The sequence below is a fragment of the Verruconis gallopava genome (genome assembly GCF_000836295.1).
Source record: "Verruconis gallopava strain CBS 43764 unplaced genomic scaffold supercont1.4, whole genome shotgun sequence".
In the NCBI taxonomy this organism is placed as follows: Eukaryota; Fungi; Ascomycota; class Dothideomycetes; order Venturiales; family Sympoventuriaceae; genus Verruconis; species Verruconis gallopava.
The window spans coordinates 884,760-912,231 of NW_015622140.1; the positions used below are offsets into that span (position 1 = coordinate 884,760).

The window sequence follows — 27,472 nt, forward strand, 5'->3', positions numbered from 1 at the left end:
TCTTTGATTCCAGGGCGACAAGGCCACAACACGGGGGAGCCAGCAGCGGAGCCTCCCATTGGCTGAGTGTTGTGGCCTGAGGCTGCTGACCGTACCTGCCGCTGGCCGGAGAACGGAGGCTGTGGCGTAACGTGCAGTTGATGCCAACGTGGGAATTCGATTTCAAGCAACGTGTACCGAAGCCTTGCCCGCTATAAGTCTGGAATACACTCGACCCGTTTGCTTTAGCTTCCCGAAACTCGAGCTGTGTTTCAACCGTCACGGAAGCGTTGATCTGCCGTGCTTGCGCAGAATTGGCTGTTCGTTCTTAGCTTCGGCCCAGGAAGCGTCCCACCAAAATCGCGCCGAATTGTTGGTCTCCGCCAAAGAGCAACTCAGGTGTCCCATTTCACAACTTTTGGGGAAGCCTCGGTGGATGCAATAGCAAGAGACGCTCGCTGGCCATCAATAGCAAGAGACGCTCGCTGGCCATTCCAGCCTACGTAGAGCTCGCCACATTTCGAGACCATGGCCACTGTCCAAAGCAACGTCTCGCTTCGAGACAAACAGAAAGGTATTCTTCGCTGCAGGCCAGCTTAATCGCTCGTCCGGCTAACTGTAGTCGCAGCGGCTTTGTTTCGTATGCTCGACCTGCACAAACCAAGCAGATCAGACACGTCAAAAGAGGAGGGTTTGCTGCCAGAGTCGCTGCCTATTCTGGCTGGAGATGAGCCTATATGGAAGGTGCTGGTCTTAGATGCCAGTGGCATGGCGATCGTGAGCAGTACGCTGCGAGTTGCCGACTTGAGGAGTAGAGGGGTCACTCTGCACTTGAGCCTCAACAGCCGACGTGCTGCAATTTCTGATGTATGCTCTCCTCTTGTGTTGCGTGTTGTTCGCGAGATGTTCCTGACTTATTTTCGTCGTGCTAGGTACCAGCAATCTACTTCGTCGAGCCTACAAAAGCCAACCTTGATATCATATTATCCGACCTAAAGGCCGGCCTTTACGTATGTGCGATATGAGGACAAATCCATTGGTGTGCAATGCAAATGGAAAGGGAAGCTGACAGAGGTCGTCATAATCTACAGTCTCCTATTCATCTGGACTTCACCTCTTCTGTACCACGCCCACTACTCGAAGAATTCGCTAGCGAGGTCGCCGCCGCCAACGTAGCCGAGTCGATCTCTTCGGTCTTCGACAATTATGTCAACTTCGTAGTTTCAGGTAAGAGCTTTGGATACTGGTTGGCCGGATGGTCAAAGTTCTTTGTCGTCGGTTGTCCCTTCTAACAGTGAACGCGTCTTCAATAGAACCGAATCTCTTCTCGCTCGGCATCAGCAACGCGTACTCGATCCTCAACAGTCCGAACACTTCTGATGAGGAACTCGACGCCACGGTGGATCGCATCGTCTCCGGCCTCTTCAGCGTGTGTGTTACCATGGAGAAAGTGCCCATCATACGCGCGCCTAAGGACGGTGCAGCATCACTTATCGCACCGAAGCTTGATCGCAAATTGCGCGACCATATTCTCTCGACCAAAGAACAGTCGTTGTTTGCGGCTGGATCGTCCTCCGCGAGGCCAGTTCTTGCCATCATTGACCGCAACGTTGACGTGACAAGTATGCTGTGCCATTCGTGGTTTTATCAGTCATTAGTATATGACTGCCTTGATGTTAAGCTCAATCAAATCACGGTCGAAGTAACTGATGACAACGCAAAACCGATCAAGAAAAACTTCGATCTAAAGTCCAACGACACGTTCTGGGCTAAGCACGCGGCTGACCCGTTTCCCGAAGCAGCGCAGAAGATAGATGAGGATCTGGCAAAGTACAAAGATGAAGCCGCGGAAGTAACTCGCAAGACAGGCGCTTCGAGTCTGGAGGATCTCTCTGGGGACAACGCTGTGGACCCGCAGCACCTGAGAGCGGCACTGACGCTTCTTCCGGAACTAAAAGAGCGCAAGGCGCAATTGGATGTATGTCGTCGTACTTCTCTTTTCTCAAACATTATGCAGCAGTCTCGCCTCAGAACTCTGAATCGTCGATCCTAATATCTCATCTAGATGCACATGACCATATTGACTAGCCTTCTGAAAGCAATTAAAGATCGCGCCCTTGACCAATACTACTCGATCGAAGAAGACATTGTCGCGAAAAAAGGCTTTACACGTCAGCAACTGCTCGAGTTCTTAGGCTCCGAAGAGAAACGAGGGAAGGACAGTCTGGATGCATTGCGTCTATTCATCTTCTGGTGGCCAGTACTCATCTGTGCGGCGAATCTCGCTCCTATTGCTGATCTCAAAGCAGGGTTCCTCTCATAACATGGATCACATGAGACTGCTTCTGTGGACTGAATCTATTAAAAACGTTGTCTAACAGATTTACAGGTACCTAAATGCGGAAAATGACATCTCTCGAGCGGAAATGCAGGCATTCGAAAGAGCTCTCGTAGCTGCTGGGGCAGATATAACGTGTTTGTCGTATGTCAAACAGCTACGACAGGTTTCAAGGATGTCCATGATGGCAGCTGCTCCCGCAGCTGAGCGAGAACAGACTTCTATGTCGAGTGATTTATTCGGTTCTATATCAAGCCGTCTCACGTCGGGCCTCAAAGATGTCGGTCTCTCAAACGTAGACTTATCTACCCTCACCAAGGGCTTAAAAAATCTTATGCCTAGCTCTAGTGACATGACAGTGACGCAGATCATGCATGGCTTGCTTGCTCCAACCGAGGCTAGCACGGCCGCATTGCGAAGGTCTGAGGATTGGTTATACTATGATCCGCGATCTGCGCATGCAAGAGGTAATTCGATCACCTTTTGCGAATACAACTTATATTGCGCGTACTAATACCGCCTCATTTAGGTAACATGCCGACAGGAAGAGGCGATAAAGAACCCAGGCAGAGAGGAATTGATGCAAGTTTTGGGATGCGAAGACAAGGCTTTAGCGAAGCAATTCTATTCACCGTTGGTGGAGGAAGCGTGGAGGAGTACACAAACATCCAAGCGTTTGCACAGCGAAATAAGGTCGCTGGTGCAGGACCTCGCTACAACATCGTTTACGGCTCGACGGAGATCCTCAAGCCTCAAGAATTTGTTTCTGAGCTCCAACGGCTTGGAAAAGAGACATCGTAGCAAAATTGACGAGATACCAAGAGCAAGACCGACTTGTTTCAAAGCAAAATGTGGGCTTCTATTCATTACTTTTTGGCCCCTACTCTTCCGGCGCCTCTAAAAGCTACACCAACCACGCAAAATGCTGCGACTGCGTACGCAAAATCAGCGTAGTTTGCAGCTCTCAAGCCTGCCAGATACGCATCGTTATTTTTCATCGAAAGATGCAAACTATTGCCGACCTCTTTTACATCGACTCCTTCTCTCTTTGCTGTCACAGCTGTTTGGACAGCCGTGGATATCGCCAACCCAATGGCTCGTCCAATCTGACCAACGGCGTTTATCAGAGCACCACCCAGTGCTTGATCTGCAGGCGGAACACTCTGTGCGGTAAACAATGTAAGTGTGGGATATAGAGTATCAGCGCCGGAGACTGCCAGTATCATCGCGATGAAGTTCCAGGCCCAGTATGTTGTATGCGGCGGGATCGGCACTGCAAACAAGAGCGAACATGTTGCTACGCAGAGCGTGCCCCAAAATAGGAGGTACATTCCACGAACACGCGACAGCAGAAACCCCGTTGTCATTGCAGTCAAGATTCCAACGACACCGGTAGGTATAAACCGAAGCATAGTGTCAATGACAGATAAACCCTGGTAATCCTGGAAGAAAAATGTAGTGAAAACTAAGTAATTTGAAAACGAGGCGAAGAACAGCATCATGATCAACATTGCTCCGGAGAACCGCAAGCTCTTGAAGACGGACACCTTCATCAAGGGATGTCTACTCGTCATATTTTCCTGATACCATTGCCAAGCAACAAAAATACCAACCATGAGAATTGATATGATTATTAGAGCTGGCACCCACGGAGTACTCCATCCAACAATGTTGCCTTCTGTCAATGCGAAGAGGAGCATAAGCAAAGCAATAGTAATGGTTGCTCCACCAATCCAATCAACGGAAGCTCTGTTCTCCACGGGCTTAGGAGGCGCTGGCGGAATCAGAAACCAGCCAGCAGTTGTGACCAGTGCAGCGAGAATCGCTATCACCCAGAATGTCCCTAGGGATTGTTAGCATCGGTCTGGGATCTGGTAGTGCAAGCACCTGCATTTCCAGCTCGCCCATTGTCCAATCAATCCAGCGATGATGTTGCCGAAAACGCTTCCTAGAGGAGCCCCAGCACCATACACCGCGAATGCGTAGTTCTTGTATTTGCCAGGCTTGAAAGTAGCACCGAGAATACCAAGTGCTGAAGACATTGTTGCGGCCGAGGCCAGGCCTTGAAATCCGCGGAAAACGTCGAAAGCAATTTCGTTTGGCATAAAAGGACAAATGAGCGTACTAGCAGTGAACCATGTAGATCCAGCCAGAAAGACAAGTCGCTTTCCGTAAACGTCTGCGATACGCCCGAAAAGTAGAAGAAAGCAGCCAAAAGTTAACGAGTACGCGGAGACGATCCACTGCTGTCGGCTTGAAGGCACGCTAAGTGCCCGACCGATACTTGGAAGGATGATGACAGCCGCTTGGACGCCTAAGGTCTTTGAATGAAATCAGCATTTTTGAAAACTGTAAACGAATGGAGACGCACATTAAGAAAAGCTGCGCCGGTAAGTGCAAGAACAAACAAGACGGATCGAGCCACCGAAAAAGGCAACGCGCCGTGCCTGGCATCTTGGTCGTCGCCAGAATTAGAAGGTTGCAACTGCGTGGGCGTATCTGCGACGTGCTGCGATTTCTCTAGATCTACCACGATGTCGCCTTTCCTCTCTTTACTGAGGACTTGAGTGACTGTGGAGAGGGTCCCCGAATCAATATCCATGATAGCGTAGTGCGACCTTGTTCATAACATTGGTCCCAATTGCTGGTATAGACGATTAGAATGGGGAATGATGGTGTATAAGAAATGTTTAAACGTACATTACGAATGCCTAATCAAAATCTATGCGCAAACATTATAAGGTCGAAGGGCGGAATTGGCCGCTTTCCATTGAAATGAATGCCGATGACGGCTCCCGTCGGGAACATTCTACCGACTGACTTTGCCGCATTTAACTAAAAGGATGTAGAAACTTGCCTTGGGGGCTTTTCAACACTTCAGACTGGGCTTTGCAGGAGCAAACCATGTACAAGTCATTACCAGCCAACCGAAAGTGCCGAACCTCTCATGCTGCTCCCAGCGATGTAGTTGTTTAACAGTTGATTCACTACAATGATTACGCTACCATGACGGATACAACTTGAGGACGTGCACTTTGATAACACGAAAAAAAAAATTAGGAAAAAGCAAACTTGCCACCGCGGTTCTCGTTCGCATACGAGAACGATATTGCCGCAACAGCTTCGAGCTTGGCGAGCAATGCACATGGTCTATCACCACGTATAATTCTGCTGCGAGAAGTCATAGTCAGGAATCTTGCTTCTCGATAACTCGGCTTGTTCGGTCGCGCGGTCCACGTCTTTGGATTGCTCCTCATCGCCGCATGCGGAGTCATAGCCCGAGTCACGTCGCACGCCTTCGTCACAGTTGGGACGGACAGGCTGTCCAAAGCGGTCGAGCATTCCACTGGACGAGGCAAAAGCCTCCATCCGCTTTCTCGCCTGCTTCTCTTCCTCGATGAGATCCTCGAACGGTTGCAGCTCCAGGGAGAGGAGCGACGACCTGCGCTCCGCGCTGGAAAGTGGCTGGCGCTTTCCGAACGTGTCGTCGTCAAATGCTTCGTAGCCCGTCCCCTTCGTAGAGGTTTTGCCAGGCTCAGACGGCCTTGGCCGCGTCGATCTCAGGTTTGTGACCGCCCTCTTTGTCTTCAGCTGCGGTCGCCTTGCGTTCTGGGCGTACTGTGCAAAGTATAGATCGTACAGGTCCAGGTCCGTGTTTTCACGACCCGAGAAGGCTCGACGTGGCTGTCTCGGTTCGGCAAGGTTGCCTTTAGAATCTTTGTTGGCATCGTGCCAGATGTCCTGAACAGAAAGGCTCCTCCCGTGCGGTCGCCGACCGGAGGTGGCTGGAGTGAGCGTCGTCGCCGCTCGGCCGAACACAGAGCCGTGGCCGACGGAAGACCGCCGACAATGCAGCTCCATGGTCGAGCAGTGCATGGAATCCGGGAATGGCCACCATGACTCGCCAGCGTCGGAACTGGGTGTCTGGTTGTCTCGTATTAACTGCAATCGCCTGTCAATCTCGGCACAAAAGCGATCTTTAGCATCCTCGCTCGATATTGCATGCCTGGCGATACGCGTTAGTCCTTTTGCGCCTTTGACTTTGAGCACATCCTACGTCTGTCGTAGAGCACCTACATCATGTCCTCAAAGATGGGCATTCATATGGGCTGGCGAACGTGAGGCATGGTCTTCACCTTTCCCGGGGAAGAGTTGCGATGCAGTCAGTCCGCGTTCATCGTCGTGGACGGACAGGTGGTTTTGAAGGAACATCCTGTGCTCATGCAAAATATAGTGCTAGCGTTCCAGACGCTCTTTGACCCTCGCGGATGTGAGTGTTCCAGCCAAAGCATATGAACGGGACCTTGAAAGGTAAAATCCCAGGGCAGGCGCGCGGCAATCGCAAAAGAACAGCTCTTCGCTGCGTACAAGCGACCAGACGATCGCCGTCACCGGTTCGAAACGCCGTTCTGATTCGTCGCGCTCATCTTCATCAAGGTGGTATCACGGAGCGTTTTTCCAGTCAAGGTCCCTGGGTCGCTTCGTCAGTCGCTGCGCAACGGAACCAGCCCAAGAAAGTTAAAAGGTTGTATGTACTTTGGAATGTCCCCGCCTCTTCGACCGGAAAATCGTGCGTAGTGAAGAGACTCCTTTGTCGCCCAGTTGATGGGATTTAAATCTTCGGGGACAAGTTTCAACAGCCTGCAATCTTTGAATGGCCGCTCCAGTGATTTGCGCCATCAATCCCAGGTCGTGTCTTCAGCTTCGCAACTTGGATTCTGACCAGCCTGGAAGCTCGGTTCCTTCTACGATCTGCACATTTGAGCCCGAGGACGATCTCTTCGCTTTTGCGAGGTTGCTTTGTCGAGATCGATCGACGGCCCCAAAGATAAAGGTCAAATCAACCCCCTTAGGAGAAAGGCTATATTCCTTAGGCGACGTTCCGTCATACGCGGCAAGTTCCGTCATGATTCATGCATAACGTGCACCGGATACCTCCATTCTTATGTGTTCTACTGTTGCACTCTGCGAACAAGTCAATCGAGCGTAATTGTTACCCGTTTGATCACGAATGTTCTAATGCAGCCAATTCTGATTCAAATTCATGTCTTATCATTTCATCATCCTGCATGTCACTCCTTCCACGACATCATACCTTTTCCTTTTCGTCAACCCTTGTAAGGTCCGGGATTTTGATACAGAAGAGCTACCTTCCCTCCGGTATGCCTATGAGGCTCAAGATTATCAAAATGTGTGTCACCAGTGATAGTATTGTAGCCGGAGTGAACATTCTCTACTATCTAACTACAAATATAGTGTTAAAATACTTTCTTTCATGTCCACATAGGTTCATTGACAGGCCCAATATGGAACCATTTTCCTTGCAATGGTACTGTTACCGCACTCTGCAAGGGCAACACGCTCCCGCCGGCTAGTGTGATCTCCCCCGCTGCATTATTGCCCACTGTTTTGGTTGCAGATGTTGGTGAACTCAAAGCGAGTGCCGTTGGACTCGATGACGAGATGCTTGACTGAGATGATACAGCGGGCGCCGCTGTCATCTGCGCAGCAACGGCTGCCGGGCTAGGAGCACTTGATGAAGACGTTCTAGACGAAGACGCAACCATCGTACTCAAAGTTGTGGCTGATGGACCTTGGAGTTGCGGCTGCGCTTGAACGGGTTGAGGAGCTGGCGCTGCAGGACTGGGGAAACTTCCACTCGGGCAAGCACATGTGCACGTACAGCCACTAGCGCCTTGCGTCAAGGCGCCAGTTGCCATCCCTGCTGGCTTGATTGTCACAGTAGACGGACCCGTGGCCTGTGGTTTGAGTGATTGATTGGAACTTGATCGTGTTTGCGACGTCGCGCCTGGCTGGCCGGCTACGTTGATCGTAATCGTCTTTTTGGCCCCTCCAGCCTGTTGCGATACAGCGGATGCATTCGAGGACGAATTCAGGCCCTGCTGTGATGCAGCTGGCTGGCCAGCAACATTAACGGTGATCGTCGTCCTCGCATTAGGCGACGACGGCGAAGACTGGCCGCTTGCTGAGACTGTCGACAGCGGCGGACTGGACGTGCTGGTAGAAGCGGCATTTTGGCTACCGTTTTCTGCGGCTGTCACCGTTATTGTTCGTTGAGGTACCGGCTGCGCAGCTTGTCCGCTTATTTGCAAGGCTATTGTTGATGTAATGGAGACCGACAGCTGTCGCTCGAACACACTCTGGGTAGCAGCTAGCGCTCTTCCAAAAGCTGCGACCTTGTCAATCATGGACCCTGCACGAGCATTCAGATGTCCTTACTTTCCGGAGAGCTTATCTGAGCAAAGTTCGACTGTTGGTTAAGTCCGAGAGAAGGTGGCTGCGCGAACTGTTCCTGCCGCTCAACGGCATCGTTCGCAGCAACCTTTGTTGCAATGTCAACATCGCGTGTTTCTAAATGTCCTAAAAAAACATACCGAACCTGCAGTGAGAGAGATTACGCTGATTAGGATTGAAAGATGTCGGGCGGTAGGAACCCTCATGTTCGTGAACGTAAGAAAACCAATAGCCTACCAGGGCTATAAAAAAAAATAAAAAAAAGGAGAGACCTGCTCCGGTTGAGAACGAAAGAGAAATATTAATGAATGAGAACTGAAGTAATCGATTAAGTTACCATCAGCAACAGGTTGGCAATAATAAGCTGTTAAGTTCGTAAGATCTCGCGATCTGGTCCTTACAGAAGGAAAAGAATGGAAAGGCGCATAGGTCAGCAAGAGGCACATCGCCCGCAAGACACTGAAAAGACCATTATGCAACATCAAACCAAACTCGACAGTGCTTGAAGTCGACGGCTTAGGCCTCGACAAGGCGGGTACGCTTGGCCGTGTCGTGCATGGGAAGCCTTCGCAAGTGTTCACTCGTACTGTGGGGTTGTTTCTTCGGTCGACGAAAGGCTGTTGGCGTCGCCGGCGAGGCCTCGAAAGGCGATGAATACGATTGGAGGATGCCGTCAAAGGAGTCTCGGAAACATGTGGCAAGAATGATCTCCTCTCTCCAAGGCTCCGACGCGGCAGAGAGTCTCGAGGCTGCGATCCGACTCAAAGTGTTTCAGGAACGACCGCTCCAAGCTTTTCTTCGCGCCAGCGCATCACGTGTGAGTGTCGATTCCGTCTCGAACGGTGGAATGCAGACAAGCCCGGATTGATCATTTCGTGCGAGAGAGCGAACGACTTTACCTGTCCGTGTGGACGTGGCCGTTGTGCGGCCGCGATCGTGGGACGAAATCGACTGACGTCGATCGCTTGGCAGCATCGCCATTCCCTTGTACAGTCTTCTAGTTCTAAACGTCACCACCTGCTCGCTCGAAGCGACGCTGCGAACTTCGACGAGGCTCACTCGGTAAGAAGTTCGACCGGAAACGCTCTATATATACGCGCGGAGCTTAATATGACTATTCGCAGCTGCCAATCCGCTAACTTTTTTTCAACTCTGAAGGTCAGCCAGCATGGGTTCCGTTCACGTTCTGGATGATTATTACCTCGCGATTACCGTACGTAAACCCCATTAATTCCAGTAGCAACTACAGCACATGGCGAGACACTATGCGTCGGAAAAGTGGAAAATTTCCTTCTTTCTTTCATTATGATCGATTAAAAATAGCTTGTACCATATGTTCTAGCACAAACCATCGCTATCTCATAAGGTCCTGGACTGACGGCTTGCGCAGCTTCTCATCACAGTCGCTTACCAGCTGTTTTTCTTCGCCATAGCATTTTCGCTCAAGTTCGACAAACTCACAGACTTTGCTGGGGGCACAAATTTCATTCTGCTTGCTGTCATCACGCTCGCATTCAGCGAGGCTCGTGACGATGCACGCAACATCGTATGCTCGCTTTTCATCATGATCTGGGGCGCCAGGCTCTCCGCCTTTTTGCTCTTCCGGATTCTTAAGACCGGAAAAGACGACCGCTTTGATGACAAGCGGGATGATTTCTTCAAGTTCCTCGGCTTTTGGGTGTTCCAAATGCTCTGGGTCTGGACGGTGTCCCTGCCAGTCACCATCCTGAACAGCCCCAACGTCACACGATACGGTCAACCGAACTTCGGTACAGGTCGTGACAATGCCGGCGTGATACTGTACAGTATCGGGCTATTCATGGAGAGCGTTTCTGACGTGCAGAAATACTTGTTTCGAACCAAGCATCAGCACGACGGTGCCGTCTGCAACGTCGGCCTGTTCAAATACAGCCGACATCCCAATTATTTTGGAGAGATCATCATTCAATTTTGTGAGTCTGTTGCGGTGTCCACGTATCAGAATACAGCTAATTTGAAAAAGCAATTTTTATGATCGCGGTATCCCCAGCAGCGTACGGATACACTAAGGGCGGCGGCTACAAAGCGTTGTACGCCAGTATTTTGGGCCCATTCTTCCTAACAACGCTGCTCTTGTTCGTTTCCGGTCTTACGCTGCAAGAACGACCTGGCGCGAAGAAGCGATACGAGAAGGGCACCAACTGGCCTGCCTATGCGAAATGGCTGCACGAAACCAGCATTCTCATCCCGTTCCCTCCTCAGCTGTACAAGCGCATGCCGGTTTTCCTGAAGAGGACAATCTTCTTGGAGTTTCCGATGTACGTGTTCGATCCTGAAAAACACGCTGACCGGAAGCCGTCACGGGATCATGGAGAGGCTGAGGAAGGGCGGGCACAACATTAGCGAACTCTTGCGAGAACAACGGATATTATTCGTCATGATACATCGGACGCTATCTACATCATCATGTAATATATGTGAATTCATAATTCGTAAGTCAAGTTCAATCGTTGCTGGCAGGCTTCTCGCCTTATCGCTTGCCTTCTGGTGGAATTCCACTTTCTGGATCCTCGTGCTTCACGCTGCGTGGTGCCGAAGCATCAGTTCCTGACGAACCTTCGGGTACTTCCACCTCTTTCTCCAAACTCGCACTGCTTGACGTTCGTGACCTTAGCTTGTTCATAATCCTGAAGGACAAACTGTTCTTTCTCTTATGCTCCTTCTGCTGCTCTTCCTCTTCTTTCAACGCTTTTCTCTCTTTGGCAGCGCTTTGGCTCTTGTCTTGAAGTGCTTCTTCTCGCTTTTTTGCATCCTCCGGATGTAGAACCTTCTCCTTCTCCTTCTCTACGTGGTGGAGCCCGTGCTTGATCTTCTTGCGCGTGCGAACGTACATCTCAAGCCCTACCAGGATCGCGTACGATCGAGATATTGAGACGTGTGACATGTCGACCCCAGCATCCTTCAAAGAATGCACAAACTGACGGAAATTTCTGGTGGGCGGTCTGTAGTGCCCGCTCAGCGGCGAAAGCTTTCGCAGCTGGCCGTCTTTGATCTTGATCAGACCAGCAGCCGAGATTCTCGATCCCCGCAGGAATGAGCTATGCTGAAATGTTCCCGACTGCTTGATGCCCACATACAAGCGGAACGACGTGTCGGCGACGAATATCCACGAGTTCGGCTTCACGGATTTCTGCAACAGCTGGTTGAGAATAGTGGCGGCCGAGACGTGTTTGAGCTTGCGGATGCCCCTGGCGTTCTTCAGGTCGTGATTGACATAGTGCTGGCCTTCGGTATGATCAAGGTGTCCGGTCGATATTGTTGACGACTCGTCACTGGTGAATGAACCCGGTTCTTCTACCGGCAGCGCCCAAGGCTTGTGCTCCGTGTCGTCTTTGGGGACAATGCCATCCACGCTATCCTTATACGCCGTTGACGTGGTGATCCTCATTCCGTTTCGCGCCCAGCATAAGCGACCTTCCTTGTCAATCTTGACCAGGTAGTTCTGGCGTTCTTCCCGAGAAAGATAGCGAACTCTGTTGGATTCAAGCTTTTCTCTCGACACGAGCGGCAAATCCAGATGCTTTCCCGAGCCGTGGTCAAGCCAGTAGAAGAAGTTCTCGTGGGTGTCGGACTTCAGCCACTCTTGGTGGTAAGCTCGCAAGTGCGAGCCGTATCTGTGCTTCTCGTCCACGAGTTCCAGCCAGTACTGCAAGTCCATTTGTTTAGCCGTCTTTTCTCGTTCCGCCCTCGCCTCGCTCTTCCTCCGCCTGTACGCCTGCACATCCTCCGGCGACATGCCCTCCTCGCCCTCCGTCTCGTCATCGCTGTCGTCCGCACCTGCACGGCCAGCGATGGCACTAATACGCTGCCAGTTTTGCCTTGCCCGCGCACGCTCGTCTCCGCTCGCGAGATCCTGCTGCCGCGACGTTGGCCTGGTTTTCTCGCGATAATTCAGCTCCTTGATGGCCTCACTCCACCGCGTTGCCGGCGACAATCCTATGCCCCTCATCTGTCGTCGCTCTCTGTATCCGCGATAATTGCGCTGGATCAGCGCCGCCGCGTTTTCCCGCTCATCTGCAGACCGGTCTCGTGACTCGCGCTGAGGTACCGAGACTCCTTCACCGACTGAAGCTGCTGAACAGTTATTACTGCTCGACCCCTCACTGCCCATTCCGGAATAGTGGTGAGAAGACGATGCGCAATTCAGCGCAGGGCTTGTGTGTGGGGTTGGACTTTGAGGTTGTGGCTTGATCGATGTGCCAACCTGGCTGACCTTGCCGGATCTGCAATGGGATGAACATGGCCTTCCGACTTCACCAGTGAGCAGGTCAAACATCCAAAGACGCATTTTTCGACTGCTAGCAGCCCCGGAAAACCCAAACCAAACTTGAAGACTGGCTCAATATCCTTCCAGCGAAGCTCTGTCCGCAACCGGAACGTCTCGTATTGACAGTGAAAGCTTCCCGTCGCGATCACCTAGCTTCCGAGTCCATAGCCTCGTAACGAAGGGAATGAGGTGGCGTGGTGCAACCATCAGAAATCTGCGCTCCTGATTTATGTTAGCCGCCCATGTCATCCTTTTATCGACCTGGCGAGGCTCGGTCGTCAATCATGTCATTCCTGGTAATGCACCGCCATCACAGACCCCCGGTGTGCGTGTACTTTGTGCCCGGAGATCCGGCTTTGGCATCTCATTCGTCCAAGAGTCCCGTTCTTCTGAGAGGGCGCAGCGAGAGCGAGAGAGGAACATGAGCCAGCTTTTCATACGCGAGAATCTCGCTATCGTCGCTTTACTCTTTTCCATTCCTCGTCGGGACTTGTGTCGATGAAGAAATCCTGTCGGCTGTTCCTAACTGCGCTGTTTGTGAGTCTCTCGGATCTGGCTTCTTGCAGCCTTGTCCTTGCATCACAACACCAGGACCGTGTCTCCATGCACTGTAGCCAAGCATCAGCCTGTCCCGTAATGTTGCCTGTACTTGAGTTCAATAAGTTACCAAAAGAAACCGTGACGCGCTTAGCCTCATGCATTCGCCTGTCGCCCGGGATCCCCTACGAAATGAAGGCCATGCTCTCAGCATATACTTTGCGCATTCAGTCGTTCAGCTTGAAATCGTTATTCGCGATTGTGGTTTGTATGTAGCGTTAGTTGGAGACACGGGCTCACACGCTTCTCGCCATTCTGACGTTCAAACCTGAACGTCTTCGTTCCTACTCCCGTATGGTTTGCCACGGCTTCGTCGAGACAACTATGGACTCACACGGCTGAACGTGGCTCCGGCTTTGCCAAAAAAAATTTTAAAAAAAAAAAAAAAATAAACAAAATGTCGAAGCGAAAAGAACGGAACCACCAGTGAAAATCTTATGCCGTGAAGTCTGGGCAGTTCCTTGGGCAAGCTGGCAACCCCATTTTCCTTGCATTGTCTCGAAAGTGCGATCGTGCAATTTGTCGAAAAACGTAAATGATATTATCATCCGACTTGCCGTCGACGCCAGATGCGTTCTTCGTGCCTCGATGTTCATGCTGCCTGTGGCATCGACTTGTACTCGTTTTGCCGGCTTAATGGACTCAAAACGAACAAAGGATGATAGCATCCTCCCTACGAAACTCCTTCGAATGACGAGAACTCAAGTCAGCTGACGAGGACTCTGACCTGTGTCGTTATACTTAAGACATGTGGAGTTGAAGGCTTGACAGAGAAGATTCAGACGTGCTATGTGTGAAATCAAAGCAAAAGGAAGAGCGAAAAACGTCAAGCATGGTCAAAGATATTACAGGCTCCTATCTACTGGGGATGGTATCCTATGCTAGCATCTCGTATTACTATGAGTTTCTTTCCAAGCTAACCCGAAGCCCACGATGTCGAACACGCACAACCACTCATAAGTGTAGAGAAAGACCATCCGCTGCCTCCGAATCACCGATAGCAGAAGGTAGAGCAAGTTTTTCCACCCATGCTTTTAGGTTCAAGGATCGTCTCGTCAGGACTTCGACACTGGAATAATCGAACGCTCCAGACTGTAGAAGATCGCTTCATCGAGGTCCTTATCATGCGGGGTTAGCGAAAGGGACCTGCCTATTGAATGAGTCCCCAAGCGCGGCAACGGCTACGCTCAACCATATATGCAAGCCGGCGATTCGGAATTCGTATGCACTCTGATAAGCTATCGACACGGCCTTTTTCAAGTACATCAGCTGGACCCGGATGTGTGATTTGTAGCGGCAGCCTGCCGAACTGGCGCGAAGTACGGATGTGCCATGGCCTCCTTTGCAGTCAAGCGTTCCTTCCAAATGATTAGTATTTTGATACTCGCTCAATGATCTGTATTGACGTTTGTACCATGTGATCATATCTAAGCAGTTTGTCTAGAAAGTCGATCGCCTCACTGCTCACAAATCGCTGATTCTCTGGGGTAATGAAGCTATGCCAACTCTTTTTCGGGAATCTTCCCAGGATGTCATCATATTGCTGATCCAGCTCGATGTCATACTTGTCAAGGTAGTCAAACAGCTCTTCGGTCCCAAGCACCTTCGCAATCTTGACAAGTTGATCCGGGTTCGAGTTGCCGTGGAAGAAGGGCTCCTTCCGGAAGATCATGCTGGCGAACATCGCGCCCAAGCTCCACATGTCCAAAGAATAGTCGTATTCCTGGTAATCCACGAGGAGCTCAGGGCCCTTGAAGTAACGGGACGCCACACGGACATTGTACTCTGTGCCCTTGTGGTAAAATTCGGCAAGGCCCCAGTCGATGAGGCGTAGCTTTCGCTTTTCGTGGTCGATCATGACGTTGTGCGGCTTGACGTCGCGGTGCATGATGCCCTTCGAGTGGCAGAAATCAAGAGCTTTTAAGAGCTCGTAGATATAGTAGCGGACATCGTAGTCGGTAAACCTGGGATACAGAGTACGGAAGTCGGTGTTGTTTACGTATTCGAATATAAGTGATGGCGTTTTACTCTTACAAGCGTGCATGAGCGCCTTTCCTTGCACCAAATCCAAGGAAATTACATACCTGATTGTCACGTACGACATCCAACAGCGCAACGATGTTCGGACCACCGCTTAAGTTTTGTAGAATCTTGATCTCACGTTTTATCTTCTTCTTCTTCACGGGTTTAAGGACCTTGATCACGCATTTCTGATAGTTGACGATGTTGATTCCTTCGAAGACTTCCGAATACTTGCCGCGACCTGAATGTCCGCATTAACATTAGCATAGGCGAGTTCTCACGGTCATGAGCTGAAGAGTACGGAATTCATACCGATCTTGCGCACGACCTCGTAGTTCTCCAGCACGCCCCAGGATATGTTGACGCTGTCATAGTCCCAGTAGCTGCGCGGCATGTTCGCGTTTACATCTGCGTAGACGCGCGCCATGGCGAGGATGGTTCAACTGGACGAGGCCAGTTGAGGAAGGGTAACGTCTTAACGTTAGCGGTCCAGCGCGTTTCGTGTACTTCTTTGGATGAGGCGGGTTGACAAGTACAGTAGAGCGATGAAAGGCAGTTCTGGATCAGTCGCCGTAGCCGTGAGCAAGGAAAGACGTTTGGAAGTCGTGGCGATTGTGGGCGGCCAGGAAGTTTACGTAGCAGGATTCTTGACGGTCGTCAAAGAGGCTGTGGAGGGGTTGTTTTCAGGATGCCAAGCCCTGTCAATTGGGTGGGCTCGCCGAAGCGTTTTTTGCCTACTCACTGAGTGCTCCACCACATCTGTCTGTTCCAGCGCTCAACGTTCGGCAGTCGAACGATACATTTTTGTCCCAGGAGCAACCACAATCGGACAATGAGACCGCGGAAAAATCCAAGGCCCTGTTTTCACGATTGCTTCATCACCTGACGCGCGACATGTACTACGACCTCAATGTTCCGTGGTCATCAACGACCAAGGACGCTGAGCTACAGCGAAAGATAGCTTTTCTAGTCGAGTGTACTTGATCCCACGCATTGCTCCAGCCTCTTGTAATCTGACATTGGATCAGTAGGTTACCAGGTTCTCGCCCTGAACAACACAATCGCTCCTGATTCAAAGTCCGGAAAGCTACCGCAGGATATGTCGTGTCCTATTCCACGAACGCTGCCTTTTCCTGTACCTGCTAAGACGCAGATCCTTCGGCGTCTGACCCTTGTGATCAACGATCACACCCAGAACCACCGACTAAAAGACCTCGTCTCGCCCAATTCGGGCTACGACATCGTCGCCATTCGACCAGTCGATGAAAAGACGCTTCAGGCGGCCTGTCTTAATCTTGATTGCGACCTGATATCGTTAGACCTATCGGCGAGATACTTTTTCCACTTTCAGTACAAGATGTTCGCCGCAGCGGTTGCGAGAGGCGTGCACATCGAGCTGTGCTACGGGCCCGGGATCCTGGGAACTGCAGAGCAGAGGAGGATGCTCATTCAAAATGCCGCCGCATTGATTCGTGTAACACGTGGCAGAGGACTCATCATTTCAAGCGAATGCCATGACATTATGGCGTGTAGAGGCCCGGCAGACATCGTCAACCTTGCCGCAGTCTGGGGTCTAGGGCAAGAGCGAGGAGTTGAAGCTGTAACAACAGAAGCACGCAAAGTGGCGGTCAACTCAAGATTTAGGCGTTCAAGCTACAGGGGCGTGGTAGACATTATATATGGCGGCGAAAACACCCGTGCCGAAAGGAGAAAGCAGGGAATGGGTCAGCAGGAGCAAGATTCGGGGGCAAATGGGGACTCCAGTGCCAACCACAAGCGAAAGTTCGCAGAGATGAATTCCACAGTCGAACAAGCTGAAAAGCCACTGTCGAATCGGCAGAAGAAGAAGATGGCGAAGGAAGCAGCAAAAGCAGCTGCACCCTGATTCAACATTACTCAGAAGGGGGCGGAGTTAATGCAGTAGAAGGAGGCGCAACGTAAATAATGATACCCACATTCGAATGACATAAACCATTGGCATCTTGCCTGTTTGCATACTCTATCTGTCAGTCGACTTGCACAGTCCGCAGTCCTAATTACATTTGGCGGGGTTACCTTCGAATAGGAATATGGTTAATCAGCTAGAATGAGCATTCGTAGCGTTTTGTTATGGTGGTATAAGGTTAGACCTGTCTGTTCACTCCCATCTTTGGCCAAAATAGTTCTTGACATCTTGACATACTAGCCGTCTATTCCATGATAAATTCTGGTCGGAATTCATGTCTCAATGTGAAAATCACCTGAACACATTCTCTAGTTCTATCTTGAGTGTGAAGTTCCTCTCAAGTGCACATCTGCGAAGAGGAGGCTGGCGTTCTGTCCAGCGTTATTCTATCAATGCGTGTCCGGGTTCGAACATACATATGCGTTCCACAACTCCAAGGTTCACCCCAGCGATGACTTTAGGCTTAATACAGCGAACCATCGAGGCTTCTGTGGAAATTGGAGAGTTCTATCGTTAGGCGGTAGGTACATTTTAGGACTACTCCGTTTCAATGCGCGACCCGTCAACGCAAAAAGTTTAGACGATCGAGCTACAGACATTTCTTCGCAACACTTCCATAACCTGGGTAACCTTCTTATCGTTGAATGTCCTAGCATAAGGCTGCACGACATGCACACTAACTACATACAGAGTATACTAAGTTGACAATGATCAAGGCTCGTGACGTCATCATTAGCGAGAAGCTTTGGCCGCAGGCAAGCTTGTTTGGACGCGCACTAACCTTTCTTTGTGAATTATCGCTCTTTACCTTGATTGCGAGCTTCTGAAGCGGTTCGTCTTTAAATTTCGTGAGGGCGAGAAAGAGGAGTCAACCTCTGTTGTTTCTTCGTTTCATGGTCCTCATCCGAGATTGGACCCAGGTAAACACGACACAAACCACAGCCTACCACCACGCCACTCGACCTTGAGCACAAGCTATGGCTCTAATACAGACGTCCCTCATCTGGGTCGCCTACGCTGTGGCGATAGCGATACTTCTCATAATTGCTGCGCTTTTTGTCTTCATTTACCAGGATCCACGCGAACGCGCCCCTAGTGTCACGACCGTTTGCATCTTCACCACGCTATGCCTCCTCGCAACCGTACTTCTCATGCCCGTCGACATTGCTCTCGTTTCAGCAACGACTAGCAGCAAGTGGGGCCGAAAGAAGGACTGGGCAACGCCGGACAAGGTCGACAGTATCTTGTACGCGCTAGAGATTGTGTACTACTGCCTGTACAGTCTTGATGCTCTGCTGTGCTTGCTTGTCATTCCTTTCACCTACTTTTGGTACGAGGAGAGCGAAGATGAAGAGGGGGAGCGAACGTTGGGACAGAAGTTCTGGGGTGCCTTCAAATACACCGTGTTCTTCATTCTCATTGTTGTGATTCTATTTTTGGTGGGCTTCTTCGTTCCTTACGCCAAAGGAATAAGAGACGACGAGGGAGATAAAAATCTGGACTACTTCAAGAAATTATTGACGGAGAACCGTATGTGATTCCATGCTGCAGTGGGCATGTAATACTGACGCATAACAGACGGCGAGCGAGCTCTCACCTTCGCGCTTGGCCTCCTCATCTCCATCGGAACGCTCGTTTACATAATCTACACGGCGGCTGGTCTTGCGCTGCTCCCAGTAGCACTCATCAAATCCGCACCATCCATCTCAGCACCAGGTTTGGCAGCAAACACTGCGTCACATCTCGAGCAGAACCGTGAACGTCAACGGCAGCTCGAATTGCGTAACGAGGGACGAGAGGGTGGACTTGACTCCAGAGACCGTCGTGAGCTTGATGCCCTCGTAAGGGAAGAACGCACTCTTGTCCGTCGCGAACGACTCGCGGCCGAGGCACGAGGGGAAGGCAGATCATGGCTAGTTCGGGCATGGATGAAGACAGAGGCTGTTTTCCGTCCTCTGAAGCTTATCGGGGGATTTCTCCTCATCATTATCACCCTTGTGATCTGGTCGTCAATGCTGATTACGGGAATTGACAAGGCAAAAAACAGCATCTGTGGTGTCAAATGTGGCTACGTCCTTGGTCACATTAACATCTTCCAGCCTATCAACTGGATCTTTGTCACGACGTCCAAAGTCTTTCCCATAGACTATGTGATCTTTCTACTGATGATCATGTTGTTCTTCAGCGCTTCCGTTGTTGGGATCGCTACTGCGGGCATTCGGTTTCTGTGGGTCGTCATCTTTAAGATACAGAAGGGACGCACAACTCCTCAAGCAATGCTTCTGGCCACAGTGCTCCTCACGCTCATCGTTTTAGCAATTAACTATAGCGTTGCTACGATGGTTGCACCCCAGTACTCGACATTTGGTCCTCAGACATACTGCGATATCCCAGTTCAGCATCCAGGCGAGCAACCAGACTGTACCAAGCACAAGTCGCAGATCAAGCCCTGCACAGAGCTGGCGACGAACCCGATTGCAAGAGACGTTTGTACGCCGTCAGTTGTCTCCACATTTATCAACCGCGTTACCATCAACTTCCCTTTCTTTGGAGTGTTCGATTTCTGGGCGCAGTTCGCATTCTTGGGCGTCTATTTCATCGTTTTCGTATTGACTCTGTTCAGAACTCCAAAGCTCGACATTGAAGGAATCGATGAAGCGGCAGAGGCAGACGAAGAAGAGGGTTTGCTGGCAAGTACGGGCAGGCGTTTCAATGCAACTTGGCAGGACATCACGGGACGTGCGCGGAATAGGGAAAGAAGAATGGGTTACGGGACTGTCAACGAACATGGCGATACATAAGCATTCTGGGGCTCATGGCGATTGCAGTTGGTCGTACTGTTCACGTATGTGATTTTGGTAGTCTTCGCACCAAATTGATAAGCGTATTTTGCTACATGCACTCTGCTTCTACATCCCTCTCCATGCGGAAGATTCCATGGTACCTCGAGCGGACTATCCGATAGAGACATGTTTCTTTTTTGACGAATGTACAAAGCATAGAGAGTATACGGAGTTTTAAACTAAAGAAATCACGCTCTACAGTCATTCCTTCATCCTAATCACTGATCTCAAGATCGGCAGCACATTGGCACGCCTACTGATCGTTTCAACTGCGCCATTCGTGTCAGATCCGGGAGCTTGTCCGTACTTGTTGTGGCAAAGGTATTCCTTTCGACCAGCGAAGTTTTTCGGAGAAAGTGAAAACTGTTTCAGGGTCTTAGGAGCATATATCGTAGAAGATGCAGTTTCATGAGGCTGGGGGTTGAAGGATGACGGGAGACGGGACCTCACGGTGGCCAGGCAGTGTGCGGGGACGCTTATCGAATGGCTTCCAGAAAACTGTCTGTAACTACATAAGATGATGCTCCTCATTACCGGACGCTTCGTCGCACCCACCCGCCTCGACTGGTCTGATTCACTTCGTCCTTTCTCAGTCACTCCTACGAGTAAGAACGGGCGTCGATTGTGTCGAATTTGTCACGTGCAGCGCTGGAATAACGTTAGCACCGCGAGTTAAGTCAGCCAATCAGCCACATCTACCGGTAGTTCTAATCTCGCCACTTATGGGCTGAGGCCACAAGGCTTCAAATATGACCCTCGGTAGGCTACAGGGCTTTAGTGTAAATATGCAGTGTCTAGCTTGACGACGATCTGATAGGATCGGATCAGCAGCCTGTGGATGGAGGTATCGATTGCACGGCACAAGACGTGGATTGAGCCGTGCGGGTTGCAGCTCGGCTAATCAGGACATCTTCGCACTCAAGAAACAGGCCCTAGACCCAGTGCGGCTTCACGCATGACTCTTAGAAGTGATAGATAGTGTCGAGGCAGCGCAGCGATGCAGAAGATCCTATCTACAGAAGGAGCAAGGGAAGCGACGGCGTGAGAGCAATATTGGGGTTTCCAAGCTGCAAAGTCGAACGACGTCTTTGAAGACGAGGTACCTAGAGATGTGACTCGGTTCACTGGGAGATTTGTCAGAACGAGATAAATGTGTATCAAATTGATTAATCCTGATCTTCATGGTAATTTTTTGCATGATAGAAAGAGTCTTCGCGTTCAAGGAATCGGATGAGCTGGTTGGTCTTGCAACGAGGAGATCCTGGCTGGAAGTAAGACATAATCTGCGGTGCCGGTTTTCACCTGCCCGGAGGAGAATGCGACATCGACATTTTGATTTCACCTTCTTCACATCTGACAAGGCCCTGAAGACGAGCCGTTGGCAATCAACTTTGCGACCTGGTTTTTGCACCATGATTGACAGAGAGCAACTTGGTGCGCTGTTCTCTTTAGGCATCATTCTAGGTTTACAACCGTCCATGACAGAATTGGTAGAAACTCTTTGGACAGTACTCGTATCCAAGGAGCCACGGATGTAAGCGGAGCATCTTTACACCAAAGTCGTATGTCATGAGAAGATATGATCGTTGGGATCCGCGTTCCAAAAACATCCTTGACCTTCTTGGGGCCCGCGCATTCTGCTACCGAAAGCAAAGAGAAGCACAAGGCTTACGAGAACCGTTGCAAATACAAAAGCTGAACAAGCTGCGACCGTGCTAGTTTTCATTGGCTTGGCCAAAGTTGGAGAGCGACAGATGGAAGACGAGTCCGGGCGAACGTTCGGGCAAGGTCGCCAATGGGAACGTAGGCGGAAGACGCTGCGCATGTCAGCGCTTACCATCGACAAGAATACCCTTGTCCGTGTCGACCTTTCGTGCATATCGCATAGCTTTCGATCGACTCGCGCACGCGTCGTGAGCTCGCATTAGTCGCTGGCATTTTCCCTGGGTGCGCAGCCCTGCCCGTAAGCAATGTAGATCGCACAAGAGCTTCAGGCGGGGAGTGGCGAACTCAGACAATGCTCGTTCCATTGCCTGCATCGTCCTGTCCATGCAACAGCTTGCCTTCAGTGGCGTGAGGAAGCCGAACAGGAATTCGCTCATGCTGGAACGATTCCGTCGCGAAGATCTTACAGGTACAGATGCGGCCTTGTCTTGGGAGCTATTAATACCCTTTCCTTTGGATACACCCAGCGCGAAGCACGGGGAAGCGCGGGATCTGGAGATCGATCCGGCCGGGGATTGGATGTGCTGGCCAAGAGAATGACCGAACGGGCTGAAAAGCGTACAATTGGCCACGCACGAGCCTTTGTCTTGAAAAACTGCCGCTGATATAATATTATGGGGATTCCGTAAAGCACCTAAGTCCCGACAGCATGGTTCGTACATGCTCTTTCAGTTTTAGCCATGTCCGAGTCGAAGAGGAAGAAGGTCAGTCTAGCCTGTGTTGAATGTAGAGAGAGGAAAAGGTAAATACCCCAGCGGCAAGTACCTCACAACACCATAGTTTCTTCCGTCTGCTTCTTATCGGCATGCAGCTCAAGCTCATCGGCAAAGTATCGCACGACTGTAGGCTAATAAAATGACAGAAAATGCGATGGCGAGCGTCCAAAATGCGGAAATTGTGCGAGGCGAAAGCCTTCGCCTGCTTGTGTCTACACCGATGAGAATTTGAAACGCGGCAGCTCAAGGTATTGTTCATGACGACTGCAATCTAATGTGAGCCTAAATACATCTTTCAAGTTACGTCGAATCGCTGCGCGCGCGAATCAAAGAGCTAGAGGAACGCCTGGAACAATTGCAACAAGCGGCGACGTCGGCGTCACCAGCTGGGCTACATTTAAAGCAGAGTTCGCCGCCCAGCCAGGAATTTAGGGCTCTAATGTCAACTGAACAGCCTGCAATAGGGAGCTCCTTTGAAGACAAAGCGACTGCGGTTGCCGAGCACCCCTCGCAAGTCCACATCAAACGTTGAGTACAGTCTTTCGGCGCTAACATGCTCATAGCTTTGGGTACAGCAGTACCAGCTCCGGCACCGAGGAGTTCGATAACGTTTTTCTCGGAATAGGTGTCATGGGAACTCCAGGAGGTCTTTTATGTTCCCACTGTCGGGGCTTCAGAGCCAAAAGGCCTGAATATACGAGCCAATCCACTGCCACGAATTTCGACTACCCATTTTCTCCGTGGGCAGAAGGTTCGGCAAAGGGCCAAGGAATACCCGATCAACGGACACGTAAAATGCCACAGGTGTGCCATTGTTGGGCAGGGCGATCGTTGAACATATCGCACGCTGTGAGAAACTGGACCATTCCTCCAAGAGCGGAGGCTGATGCGCTCGTTGACAGCTATTTCGAGAAAGTGTATAGTCTGTATCCCTTTTTGATTCGACAAGTCTTCATGAGCACGTACGCGCAACTGTGGCAACCTCAACATGGCGAATATGGCCCGCCATCGTCAGAGATTGAGACAGACGCGTTCTATGCCTTGCTGAACTCCGTTTTTGCGCTGGGAGCACAGAATGCGGATTATCTGGAGCCGGTTCGGCGAACTTCGATGAGTGCCCTCTTTTACAGTCGAGCTATCAATTCGCTCAAGGTTCACTTCTTAGAACAGGGGAACATCGAATTTGTTCAATGTCTGCTGCTCTCCAGTCAGTACCTCCAGAGCACGCATTCGTGGGAGATGTGCTGGAATCTTGTTGGACTCGCTGTTCGAGTTGCCCAAGGAATTGGCTTGCACATCTCTCCTCCGCAATTCATGGAGAGCTATTGGGCGCCTTCGTTCGAGTTGGAAGAGGCGATGAGACGAAGAGTGTGGGCCGGTTGTGTTACCATGGATAGGTAAGACCTGGCCTATAATTTTGAACGTTTGAGTCACGATGGATTACATGTCGCCTGCTCGCTTCTGGCGCCTATGATACCATTTCTGTCCTGAAACTCACGTCTACATAGGATCTTGGCTTTGATCTACGGCAAGCCGCAGATGCTACACCCCAGTGTAACTTCCAACTTCATTTACAATCTACCTGATCGTTCAGATGAAGAATTGTATAGCGGCGCACTGATTCTAAAGGGACAGTCACCTCGTAACATCGATTTCTTTCTCGAATCTCTACACTTAATACATTACCTGGGGCAGATATTGGACTTACATAGTGCACGAGAAGAGTCTAGCGCGACAATCCATGTACCAGGCGAAGCTTTTCGAGATGGCAATAGCAGTATCAGCTCCGAACAGTTACAGATAATGGTCAATCTCGACGCGACAATGGTTTCGTGGAATAGGCGGCTTCCGAAACACCTGCAAGTAAGCGCAGGGGAAACATATCCTCTTTTCGTGAGGCAATCTCAAATGCTGAACGTTCGGTAAGACTCATTTCTAAATTTACGACCGGTCCAGTTAACGTTGCAGCTATCTTCACATGAGAGTCTTCTTGCTGCGTCCTGCCATACTAGCCTTATACAATTATAGCGTCGGCTCCCAGCCCTCGGAAGAACTCGAGTCCGCCGAGCATCATGTCAAGCTAAGCAGCCTAACTCAATGTGCTAAAACGTGCCTTGAGGTCAATAAAGCGGTTATTGATGCCGTTTACAACGACATTATTGGAGTCCATACTCCTTTGATCCCGTGGTGGTACGGTCTGTATTGTACGTCCATGGTCTTTTCATTGTAAGCCCATCTTTTAACAGATTGCAGATGTGTACTTTTGCGCAACGGTCGTACACGCCGGGCGGCTTTGTGCTCATTTGCCGGGCCTGGAAAATGGTACAGAGCTTCAACAGAGCTTTCAGAAATGTATGGTATGCCTACAGAAGTACGAGACTTTTGGCATTGCTGCAAAGAAATGCCGAGCGGCTCTGGAGATGCTAGAGAAACGGGCGTTTCCCGTGCAGCGTAAGTGTGTCTCGTTAAACACCCTGAATGTATACACTAAGACTTATTGCCCAGCTCTAACATCTCTGCCGGCCGTCGCTGAACACAGTGCCTGGAGTACCACCAGCGGTCACGTTTCGCCTCAAGCTCCAGTGTATGGCCCGTCATTCCAACCTTCGATCCCTACGGAAAGCCCATACGCGTATGAAGGCTCAAGTACTACTACTACTTCTCACTTCACCCCTGACGCCGACAACTATTTTTGGACGACGTTTCTTCCTCCAGGAGGCAACTTCTCGTACTAACGTCACGCAATTACATCTTCGCGTGGAGTCTGTGAAATGATATACTGATAATTTTTTCCCCTAAAAAAATTACCTTGCAAGGGCGGCGTTTACAGTGGATCTCTTTTTCTTACCTTCGAAACATCACGAATCTCATTCGATTGACGTGATAGTCGAGCACACCCTCGATGCAGGCGATTCTCTTTGACTGCATACGACTTTTTTCAAATGGGCAAAATAAAGACGGGCTTGATTTACGGGCGCAGAATGTTTCCGTCGAACTCGTAACTGAGCGAGGAAATGCGTTGGGATGACATTGTTGATATACACGGACAGCTTGGGGGGGGTATCTTTCGTCTTTCACGGATATCTATATGTTTGCATAGAGTCGAAGGGCGTTTCTCGTTTGCTCCTCAAATTTTGCTTGTTTGTGGAACCTTTTCCTTCTTTTTTCCTTCTTTATCATCTTCTTTTTGATCACGCACCCAATGCTCTTAATGCGATTCTCAACTCCTTGACCGCGGTATCCACGTCCTCGAAATTCAACGCCGAAATGGCCCATTTGGCATGCTTCTGCGCTTGCATTATAGATTCATCATCCCGATTATACTGTCCCGGCATTGTCTGCGGCAGCTGCGTCAGTGCTGGCTGCTGCGCCTGTATAGAAGGTTGTGGTGCAAGCGAAGGCGCTGACAGCGTGGTTTGCTGCGGTGGGGAGATGAATTGATGCGGCGCGGTAGGCGTAGGCATGTGGTATTGCGATGGCGCTACAGGTTGCACCTGAGGCTGGCCGGGGGACTCTGCCGGTACTGAAGGTTCGATTGGACGACCTTGTGCAATGTAGAAGTTCGCAGCTGGCGACGACATGGGGGCGGATGTCGAGCCCGGTGAAACCATGGTCACATTCGGCGCCGAGTCTTCTGGTGCTGTAGGCAAACTCGGTGCAGCTTGCTCGGAGGTGAATGTGGGAATGATTGGAAAATATCCATCCGAGGCCGAAGCTCCCACAGATGGAACTTCTGGTCGCGGAGCAGCGGTGGGAGCCGTCTGCACGTGTGTCGTGGGCGACAGCGCATCCGCTGGAGGATTATCCGAAGCCGATGGTAGCAACGAGCTGTCTGGGACATCCTCAACTGTTGGCTGTAGCCCATTTATGCGCCGGACCTCCGGGTCGTCCGGCGATAAGGCTGGTGGCTCTGTATGCGGTTCTCGAGTCGGGTTGGAGAGGTTCGGATCCTCACCACTGCGCAAAGCCTTTGCTATGCGCAAGGCATGGAATTTGGCGTATTTCGATTTGACAGCAATCTCTTGACTGAGAGGCGTTTGCCATATTGCTAACAGGTCGAGCAGTGTCGACGCTGCTTGGAAGGTTTGGGCGGTTTGTCTGATCCTCATCAGGATGTCTTCCAGGACCAGTGATGATGGCACTCACGCTGTGGCTTTGTTCGACATCATAGCTGTATCCGCTCTGTTGAAAACGTCCTGTGCAAACTGTTCAATGTACGCCTGCGCCGCAACGTCGTCATGGACGGCGTCGTTGTCCGCATTCTCGTTCTTAAACGTCTCAAGCTTGTCCATCAGCGTTGTAGTGTATGCCATACATTCGTTTGACTCTGTGTGCAGTCCTTTGTTAAGTATCTGATTGACGACGAAGTAGTTGCCTACGCATAATGAGCTTCTGAGACCGCATGCCTAAGAGCCGAACGTACACCAGTATGCTACTACAGGCTTAACCTTCTCCAGTTCCTTCGCTTTGGTCGCAAAGCGTGCTATATCCGCCTTCTTGAACGGCGCCGGGAGCGGTGCAGCCATCGTCGATGCGCAAAACTTGTGCTGTGTATGTTTCGCTTTCGGAGACGGGGGATTATGCTACGGTGAAATAGGATCGGTGCCCCCAGTAGGTGCTGGCGTGCTGCTCTTCATATGCTCTTGTTTTCTTCTCCGGTGCTGAGCTCCAGCCACCTGGATCCGCTCGCATCCCCGCAGGAGATGGCGCCAAACCTGGACAAGGCTGATGCGGCGCCATTCCGAT

The 27,472-nt window shown here is 50.7% G+C and overlaps 11 protein-coding genes across 14 annotated transcripts; 5 read left to right on the forward strand and 6 right to left on the reverse strand.

Annotated features, from left to right (window-relative positions):
• Positions 1-136: 136 nt before the first annotated feature.
• Positions 137-4,175, forward strand: PV09_01756 (uncharacterized protein). Its single transcript, XM_016354695.1, has 8 exons — positions 137-553; positions 608-846; positions 912-989; positions 1,071-1,206; positions 1,293-1,957; positions 2,045-2,232; positions 2,369-2,784; positions 2,847-4,175. The coding sequence occupies exons 1-8, from the start codon at positions 508-510 to the stop codon at positions 3,116-3,118; spliced, it is 2,040 nt and encodes a 679-aa protein (XP_016217707.1). The 5' UTR covers positions 137-507; the 3' UTR covers positions 3,119-4,175.
• On the reverse strand, positions 3,184-4,979 carry PV09_01757 (uncharacterized protein; the record flags this gene model as incomplete). Its single annotated transcript, XM_016354696.1, has 3 exons — positions 4,689-4,979; positions 4,209-4,638; positions 3,184-4,160 (listed from the first exon to the last, which is right to left on the reverse strand). Exons 1-3 carry the CDS (start codon positions 4,917-4,919, stop codon positions 3,184-3,186), a joined length of 1,638 nt encoding a protein of 545 aa, XP_016217708.1. The 5' UTR covers positions 4,920-4,979.
• A 491-nt stretch (positions 4,980-5,470) lies between these two features.
• On the reverse strand, positions 5,471-6,417 carry PV09_01758 (uncharacterized protein; the record flags this gene model as incomplete). Its single annotated transcript, XM_016354697.1, has 2 exons — positions 5,471-6,323; positions 6,395-6,417. The coding sequence occupies 2 exons, from the start codon at positions 6,415-6,417 to the stop codon at positions 5,471-5,473; spliced, it is 876 nt and encodes a 291-aa protein (XP_016217709.1).
• A 1,050-nt stretch (positions 6,418-7,467) lies between these two features.
• PV09_01759 (uncharacterized protein) lies at positions 7,468-9,463 on the reverse strand. Its single transcript, XM_016354698.1, has 3 exons — positions 8,713-9,463; positions 8,558-8,660; positions 7,468-8,507 (listed from the first exon to the last, which is right to left on the reverse strand). The coding sequence occupies exons 1-3, from the start codon at positions 8,776-8,778 to the stop codon at positions 7,591-7,593; spliced, it is 1,086 nt and encodes a 361-aa protein (XP_016217710.1). The 5' UTR covers positions 8,779-9,463; the 3' UTR covers positions 7,468-7,590.
• A 121-nt stretch (positions 9,464-9,584) lies between these two features.
• On the forward strand, positions 9,585-11,219 carry PV09_01760. 2 transcript variants are annotated; one of them, XM_016354700.1, is made up of 4 exons: positions 9,585-9,634; positions 9,697-9,785; positions 9,963-10,524; positions 10,575-11,219. In XM_016354700.1, the coding sequence occupies exons 2-4, from the start codon at positions 9,741-9,743 to the stop codon at positions 10,952-10,954; spliced, it is 987 nt and encodes a 328-aa protein (XP_016217712.1). In that variant the 5' UTR covers positions 9,585-9,634; positions 9,697-9,740; the 3' UTR covers positions 10,955-11,219. The 2 variants fall into 2 exon arrangements, with proteins under 2 accessions (XP_016217712.1, XP_016217711.1); XM_016354699.1 differs by having other exon boundaries at positions 9,585-9,785.
• On the reverse strand, positions 10,960-13,100 carry PV09_01761 (uncharacterized protein). Its single transcript, XM_016354701.1, has one exon. The coding sequence runs from the start codon at positions 12,897-12,899 to the stop codon at positions 11,082-11,084; it is 1,818 nt and encodes a 605-aa protein (XP_016217713.1). The 5' UTR covers positions 12,900-13,100; the 3' UTR covers positions 10,960-11,081.
• Positions 13,101-14,299: 1,199 nt separating this feature from the next.
• On the reverse strand, positions 14,300-16,168 carry PV09_01762. 2 transcript variants are annotated; one of them, XM_016354702.1, is made up of 4 exons: positions 15,810-16,168; positions 15,560-15,738; positions 14,890-15,504; positions 14,300-14,833 (listed from the first exon to the last, which is right to left on the reverse strand). In XM_016354702.1, exons 1-4 carry the CDS (start codon positions 15,922-15,924, stop codon positions 14,741-14,743), a joined length of 1,002 nt encoding a protein of 333 aa, XP_016217714.1. In that variant the 5' UTR covers positions 15,925-16,168; the 3' UTR covers positions 14,300-14,740. The 2 variants fall into 2 exon arrangements, with proteins under 2 accessions (XP_016217714.1, XP_016217715.1); XM_016354703.1 differs by having other exon boundaries at positions 14,300-15,504.
• Positions 16,169-16,256: 88 nt separating this feature from the next.
• PV09_01763 (uncharacterized protein) lies at positions 16,257-17,539 on the forward strand. The gene is made up of 2 exons (XM_016354704.1): positions 16,257-16,473; positions 16,526-17,539. The coding sequence occupies exons 1-2, from the start codon at positions 16,392-16,394 to the stop codon at positions 17,380-17,382; spliced, it is 939 nt and encodes a 312-aa protein (XP_016217716.1). The 5' UTR covers positions 16,257-16,391; the 3' UTR covers positions 17,383-17,539.
• A 688-nt stretch (positions 17,540-18,227) lies between these two features.
• Positions 18,228-20,503, forward strand: PV09_01764 (uncharacterized protein). The gene is made up of 2 exons (XM_016354705.1): positions 18,228-18,972; positions 19,021-20,503. The coding sequence occupies exons 1-2, from the start codon at positions 18,420-18,422 to the stop codon at positions 20,241-20,243; spliced, it is 1,776 nt and encodes a 591-aa protein (XP_016217717.1). The 5' UTR covers positions 18,228-18,419; the 3' UTR covers positions 20,244-20,503.
• A 1,840-nt stretch (positions 20,504-22,343) lies between these two features.
• PV09_01765 lies at positions 22,344-25,886 on the forward strand. 2 transcript variants are annotated; one of them, XM_016354706.1, is made up of 8 exons: positions 22,344-22,752; positions 22,873-22,974; positions 23,027-23,236; positions 23,290-24,123; positions 24,235-24,648; positions 24,695-24,930; positions 24,980-25,177; positions 25,232-25,886. In XM_016354706.1, the coding sequence occupies exons 1-8, from the start codon at positions 22,691-22,693 to the stop codon at positions 25,459-25,461; spliced, it is 2,286 nt and encodes a 761-aa protein (XP_016217718.1). In that variant the 5' UTR covers positions 22,344-22,690; the 3' UTR covers positions 25,462-25,886. The 2 variants fall into 2 exon arrangements, with proteins under 2 accessions (XP_016217718.1, XP_016217719.1); XM_016354707.1 differs by having other exon boundaries at positions 22,873-23,236.
• Positions 25,694-27,377, reverse strand: PV09_01766 (uncharacterized protein). Its single transcript, XM_016354708.1, has 3 exons — positions 27,150-27,377; positions 26,873-27,101; positions 25,694-26,824 (listed from the first exon to the last, which is right to left on the reverse strand). The coding sequence occupies exons 1-3, from the start codon at positions 27,250-27,252 to the stop codon at positions 25,918-25,920; spliced, it is 1,239 nt and encodes a 412-aa protein (XP_016217720.1). The 5' UTR covers positions 27,253-27,377; the 3' UTR covers positions 25,694-25,917.
• Positions 27,378-27,472: the final 95 nt, after the last annotated feature.

Coding starts and splice junctions, on each gene's coding strand:
- PV09_01756 (XM_016354695.1), top strand. CDS start 508: ATGGCCACTGTCCAAAGCAACGTCTCGCTTCGAGACAAACAGAAAG. Junction 2,233..2,368: donor TTGCGTCTATTCATCTTCTG/GTGGCCAGTACT, acceptor ACAGATTTACAG/GTACCTAAATGCGGAAAATG. Junction 2,785..2,846: donor GCGATCTGCGCATGCAAGAG/GTAATTCGATCA, acceptor CGCCTCATTTAG/GTAACATGCCGACAGGAAGA.
- PV09_01759 (XM_016354698.1), bottom strand. CDS start 8,778: ATGAGGGTTCCTACCGCCCGACATCTTTCAATCCTAATCAGCGTAATC. Junction 8,661..8,712: donor TCTCTCTCACTGCAGGTTCG/GTATGTTTTTTT, acceptor ATTGCAACAAAG/GTTGCTGCGAACGATGCCGT. Junction 8,508..8,557: donor TCAGATAAGCTCTCCGGAAA/GTAAGGACATCT, acceptor ACAAGGTCGCAG/CTTTTGGAAGAGCGCTAGCT.
- PV09_01760 (XM_016354699.1), top strand. CDS start 9,741: ATGGGTTCCGTTCACGTTCTGGATGATTATTACCTCGCGATTACC. Junction 9,786..9,962: donor ATTATTACCTCGCGATTACC/GTACGTAAACCC, acceptor CGGCTTGCGCAG/CTTCTCATCACAGTCGCTTA. Junction 10,525..10,574: donor AGAGATCATCATTCAATTTT/GTGAGTCTGTTG, acceptor AATTTGAAAAAG/CAATTTTTATGATCGCGGTA.
- PV09_01761 (XM_016354701.1), bottom strand. CDS start 12,899: ATGCGTCTTTGGATGTTTGACCTGCTCACTGGTGAAGTCGGAAGGCCA.
- PV09_01762 (XM_016354702.1), bottom strand. CDS start 15,924: ATGGCGCGCGTCTACGCAGATGTAAACGCGAACATGCCGCGCAGCTAC. Junction 15,739..15,809: donor CGAGGTCGTGCGCAAGATCG/GTATGAATTCCG, acceptor GCGGACATTCAG/GTCGCGGCAAGTATTCGGAA. Junction 15,505..15,559: donor ATGTCGTACGTGACAATCAG/GTATGTAATTTC, acceptor CACGCTTGTAAG/AGTAAAACGCCATCACTTAT.
- PV09_01763 (XM_016354704.1), top strand. CDS start 16,392: ATGTACTACGACCTCAATGTTCCGTGGTCATCAACGACCAAGGACGCT. Junction 16,474..16,525: donor GATAGCTTTTCTAGTCGAGT/GTACTTGATCCC, acceptor ACATTGGATCAG/TAGGTTACCAGGTTCTCGCC.
- PV09_01764 (XM_016354705.1), top strand. CDS start 18,420: ATGGCTCTAATACAGACGTCCCTCATCTGGGTCGCCTACGCTGTGGCG. Junction 18,973..19,020: donor GAAATTATTGACGGAGAACC/GTATGTGATTCC, acceptor GACGCATAACAG/ACGGCGAGCGAGCTCTCACC.
- PV09_01765 (XM_016354706.1), top strand. CDS start 22,691: ATGTCCGAGTCGAAGAGGAAGAAGGTCAGTCTAGCCTGTGTTGAATGT. Junction 22,975..23,026: donor TTGAAACGCGGCAGCTCAAG/GTATTGTTCATG, acceptor ACATCTTTCAAG/TTACGTCGAATCGCTGCGCG. Junction 24,124..24,234: donor GGTTGTGTTACCATGGATAG/GTAAGACCTGGC, acceptor ACGTCTACATAG/GATCTTGGCTTTGATCTACG.
- PV09_01766 (XM_016354708.1), bottom strand. CDS start 27,252: ATGGCTGCACCGCTCCCGGCGCCGTTCAAGAAGGCGGATATAGCACGC. Junction 27,102..27,149: donor GCCTGTAGTAGCATACTGGT/GTACGTTCGGCT, acceptor CATTATGCGTAG/GCAACTACTTCGTCGTCAAT. Junction 26,825..26,872: donor ATGTCGAACAAAGCCACAGC/GTGAGTGCCATC, acceptor GATGAGGATCAG/ACAAACCGCCCAAACCTTCC.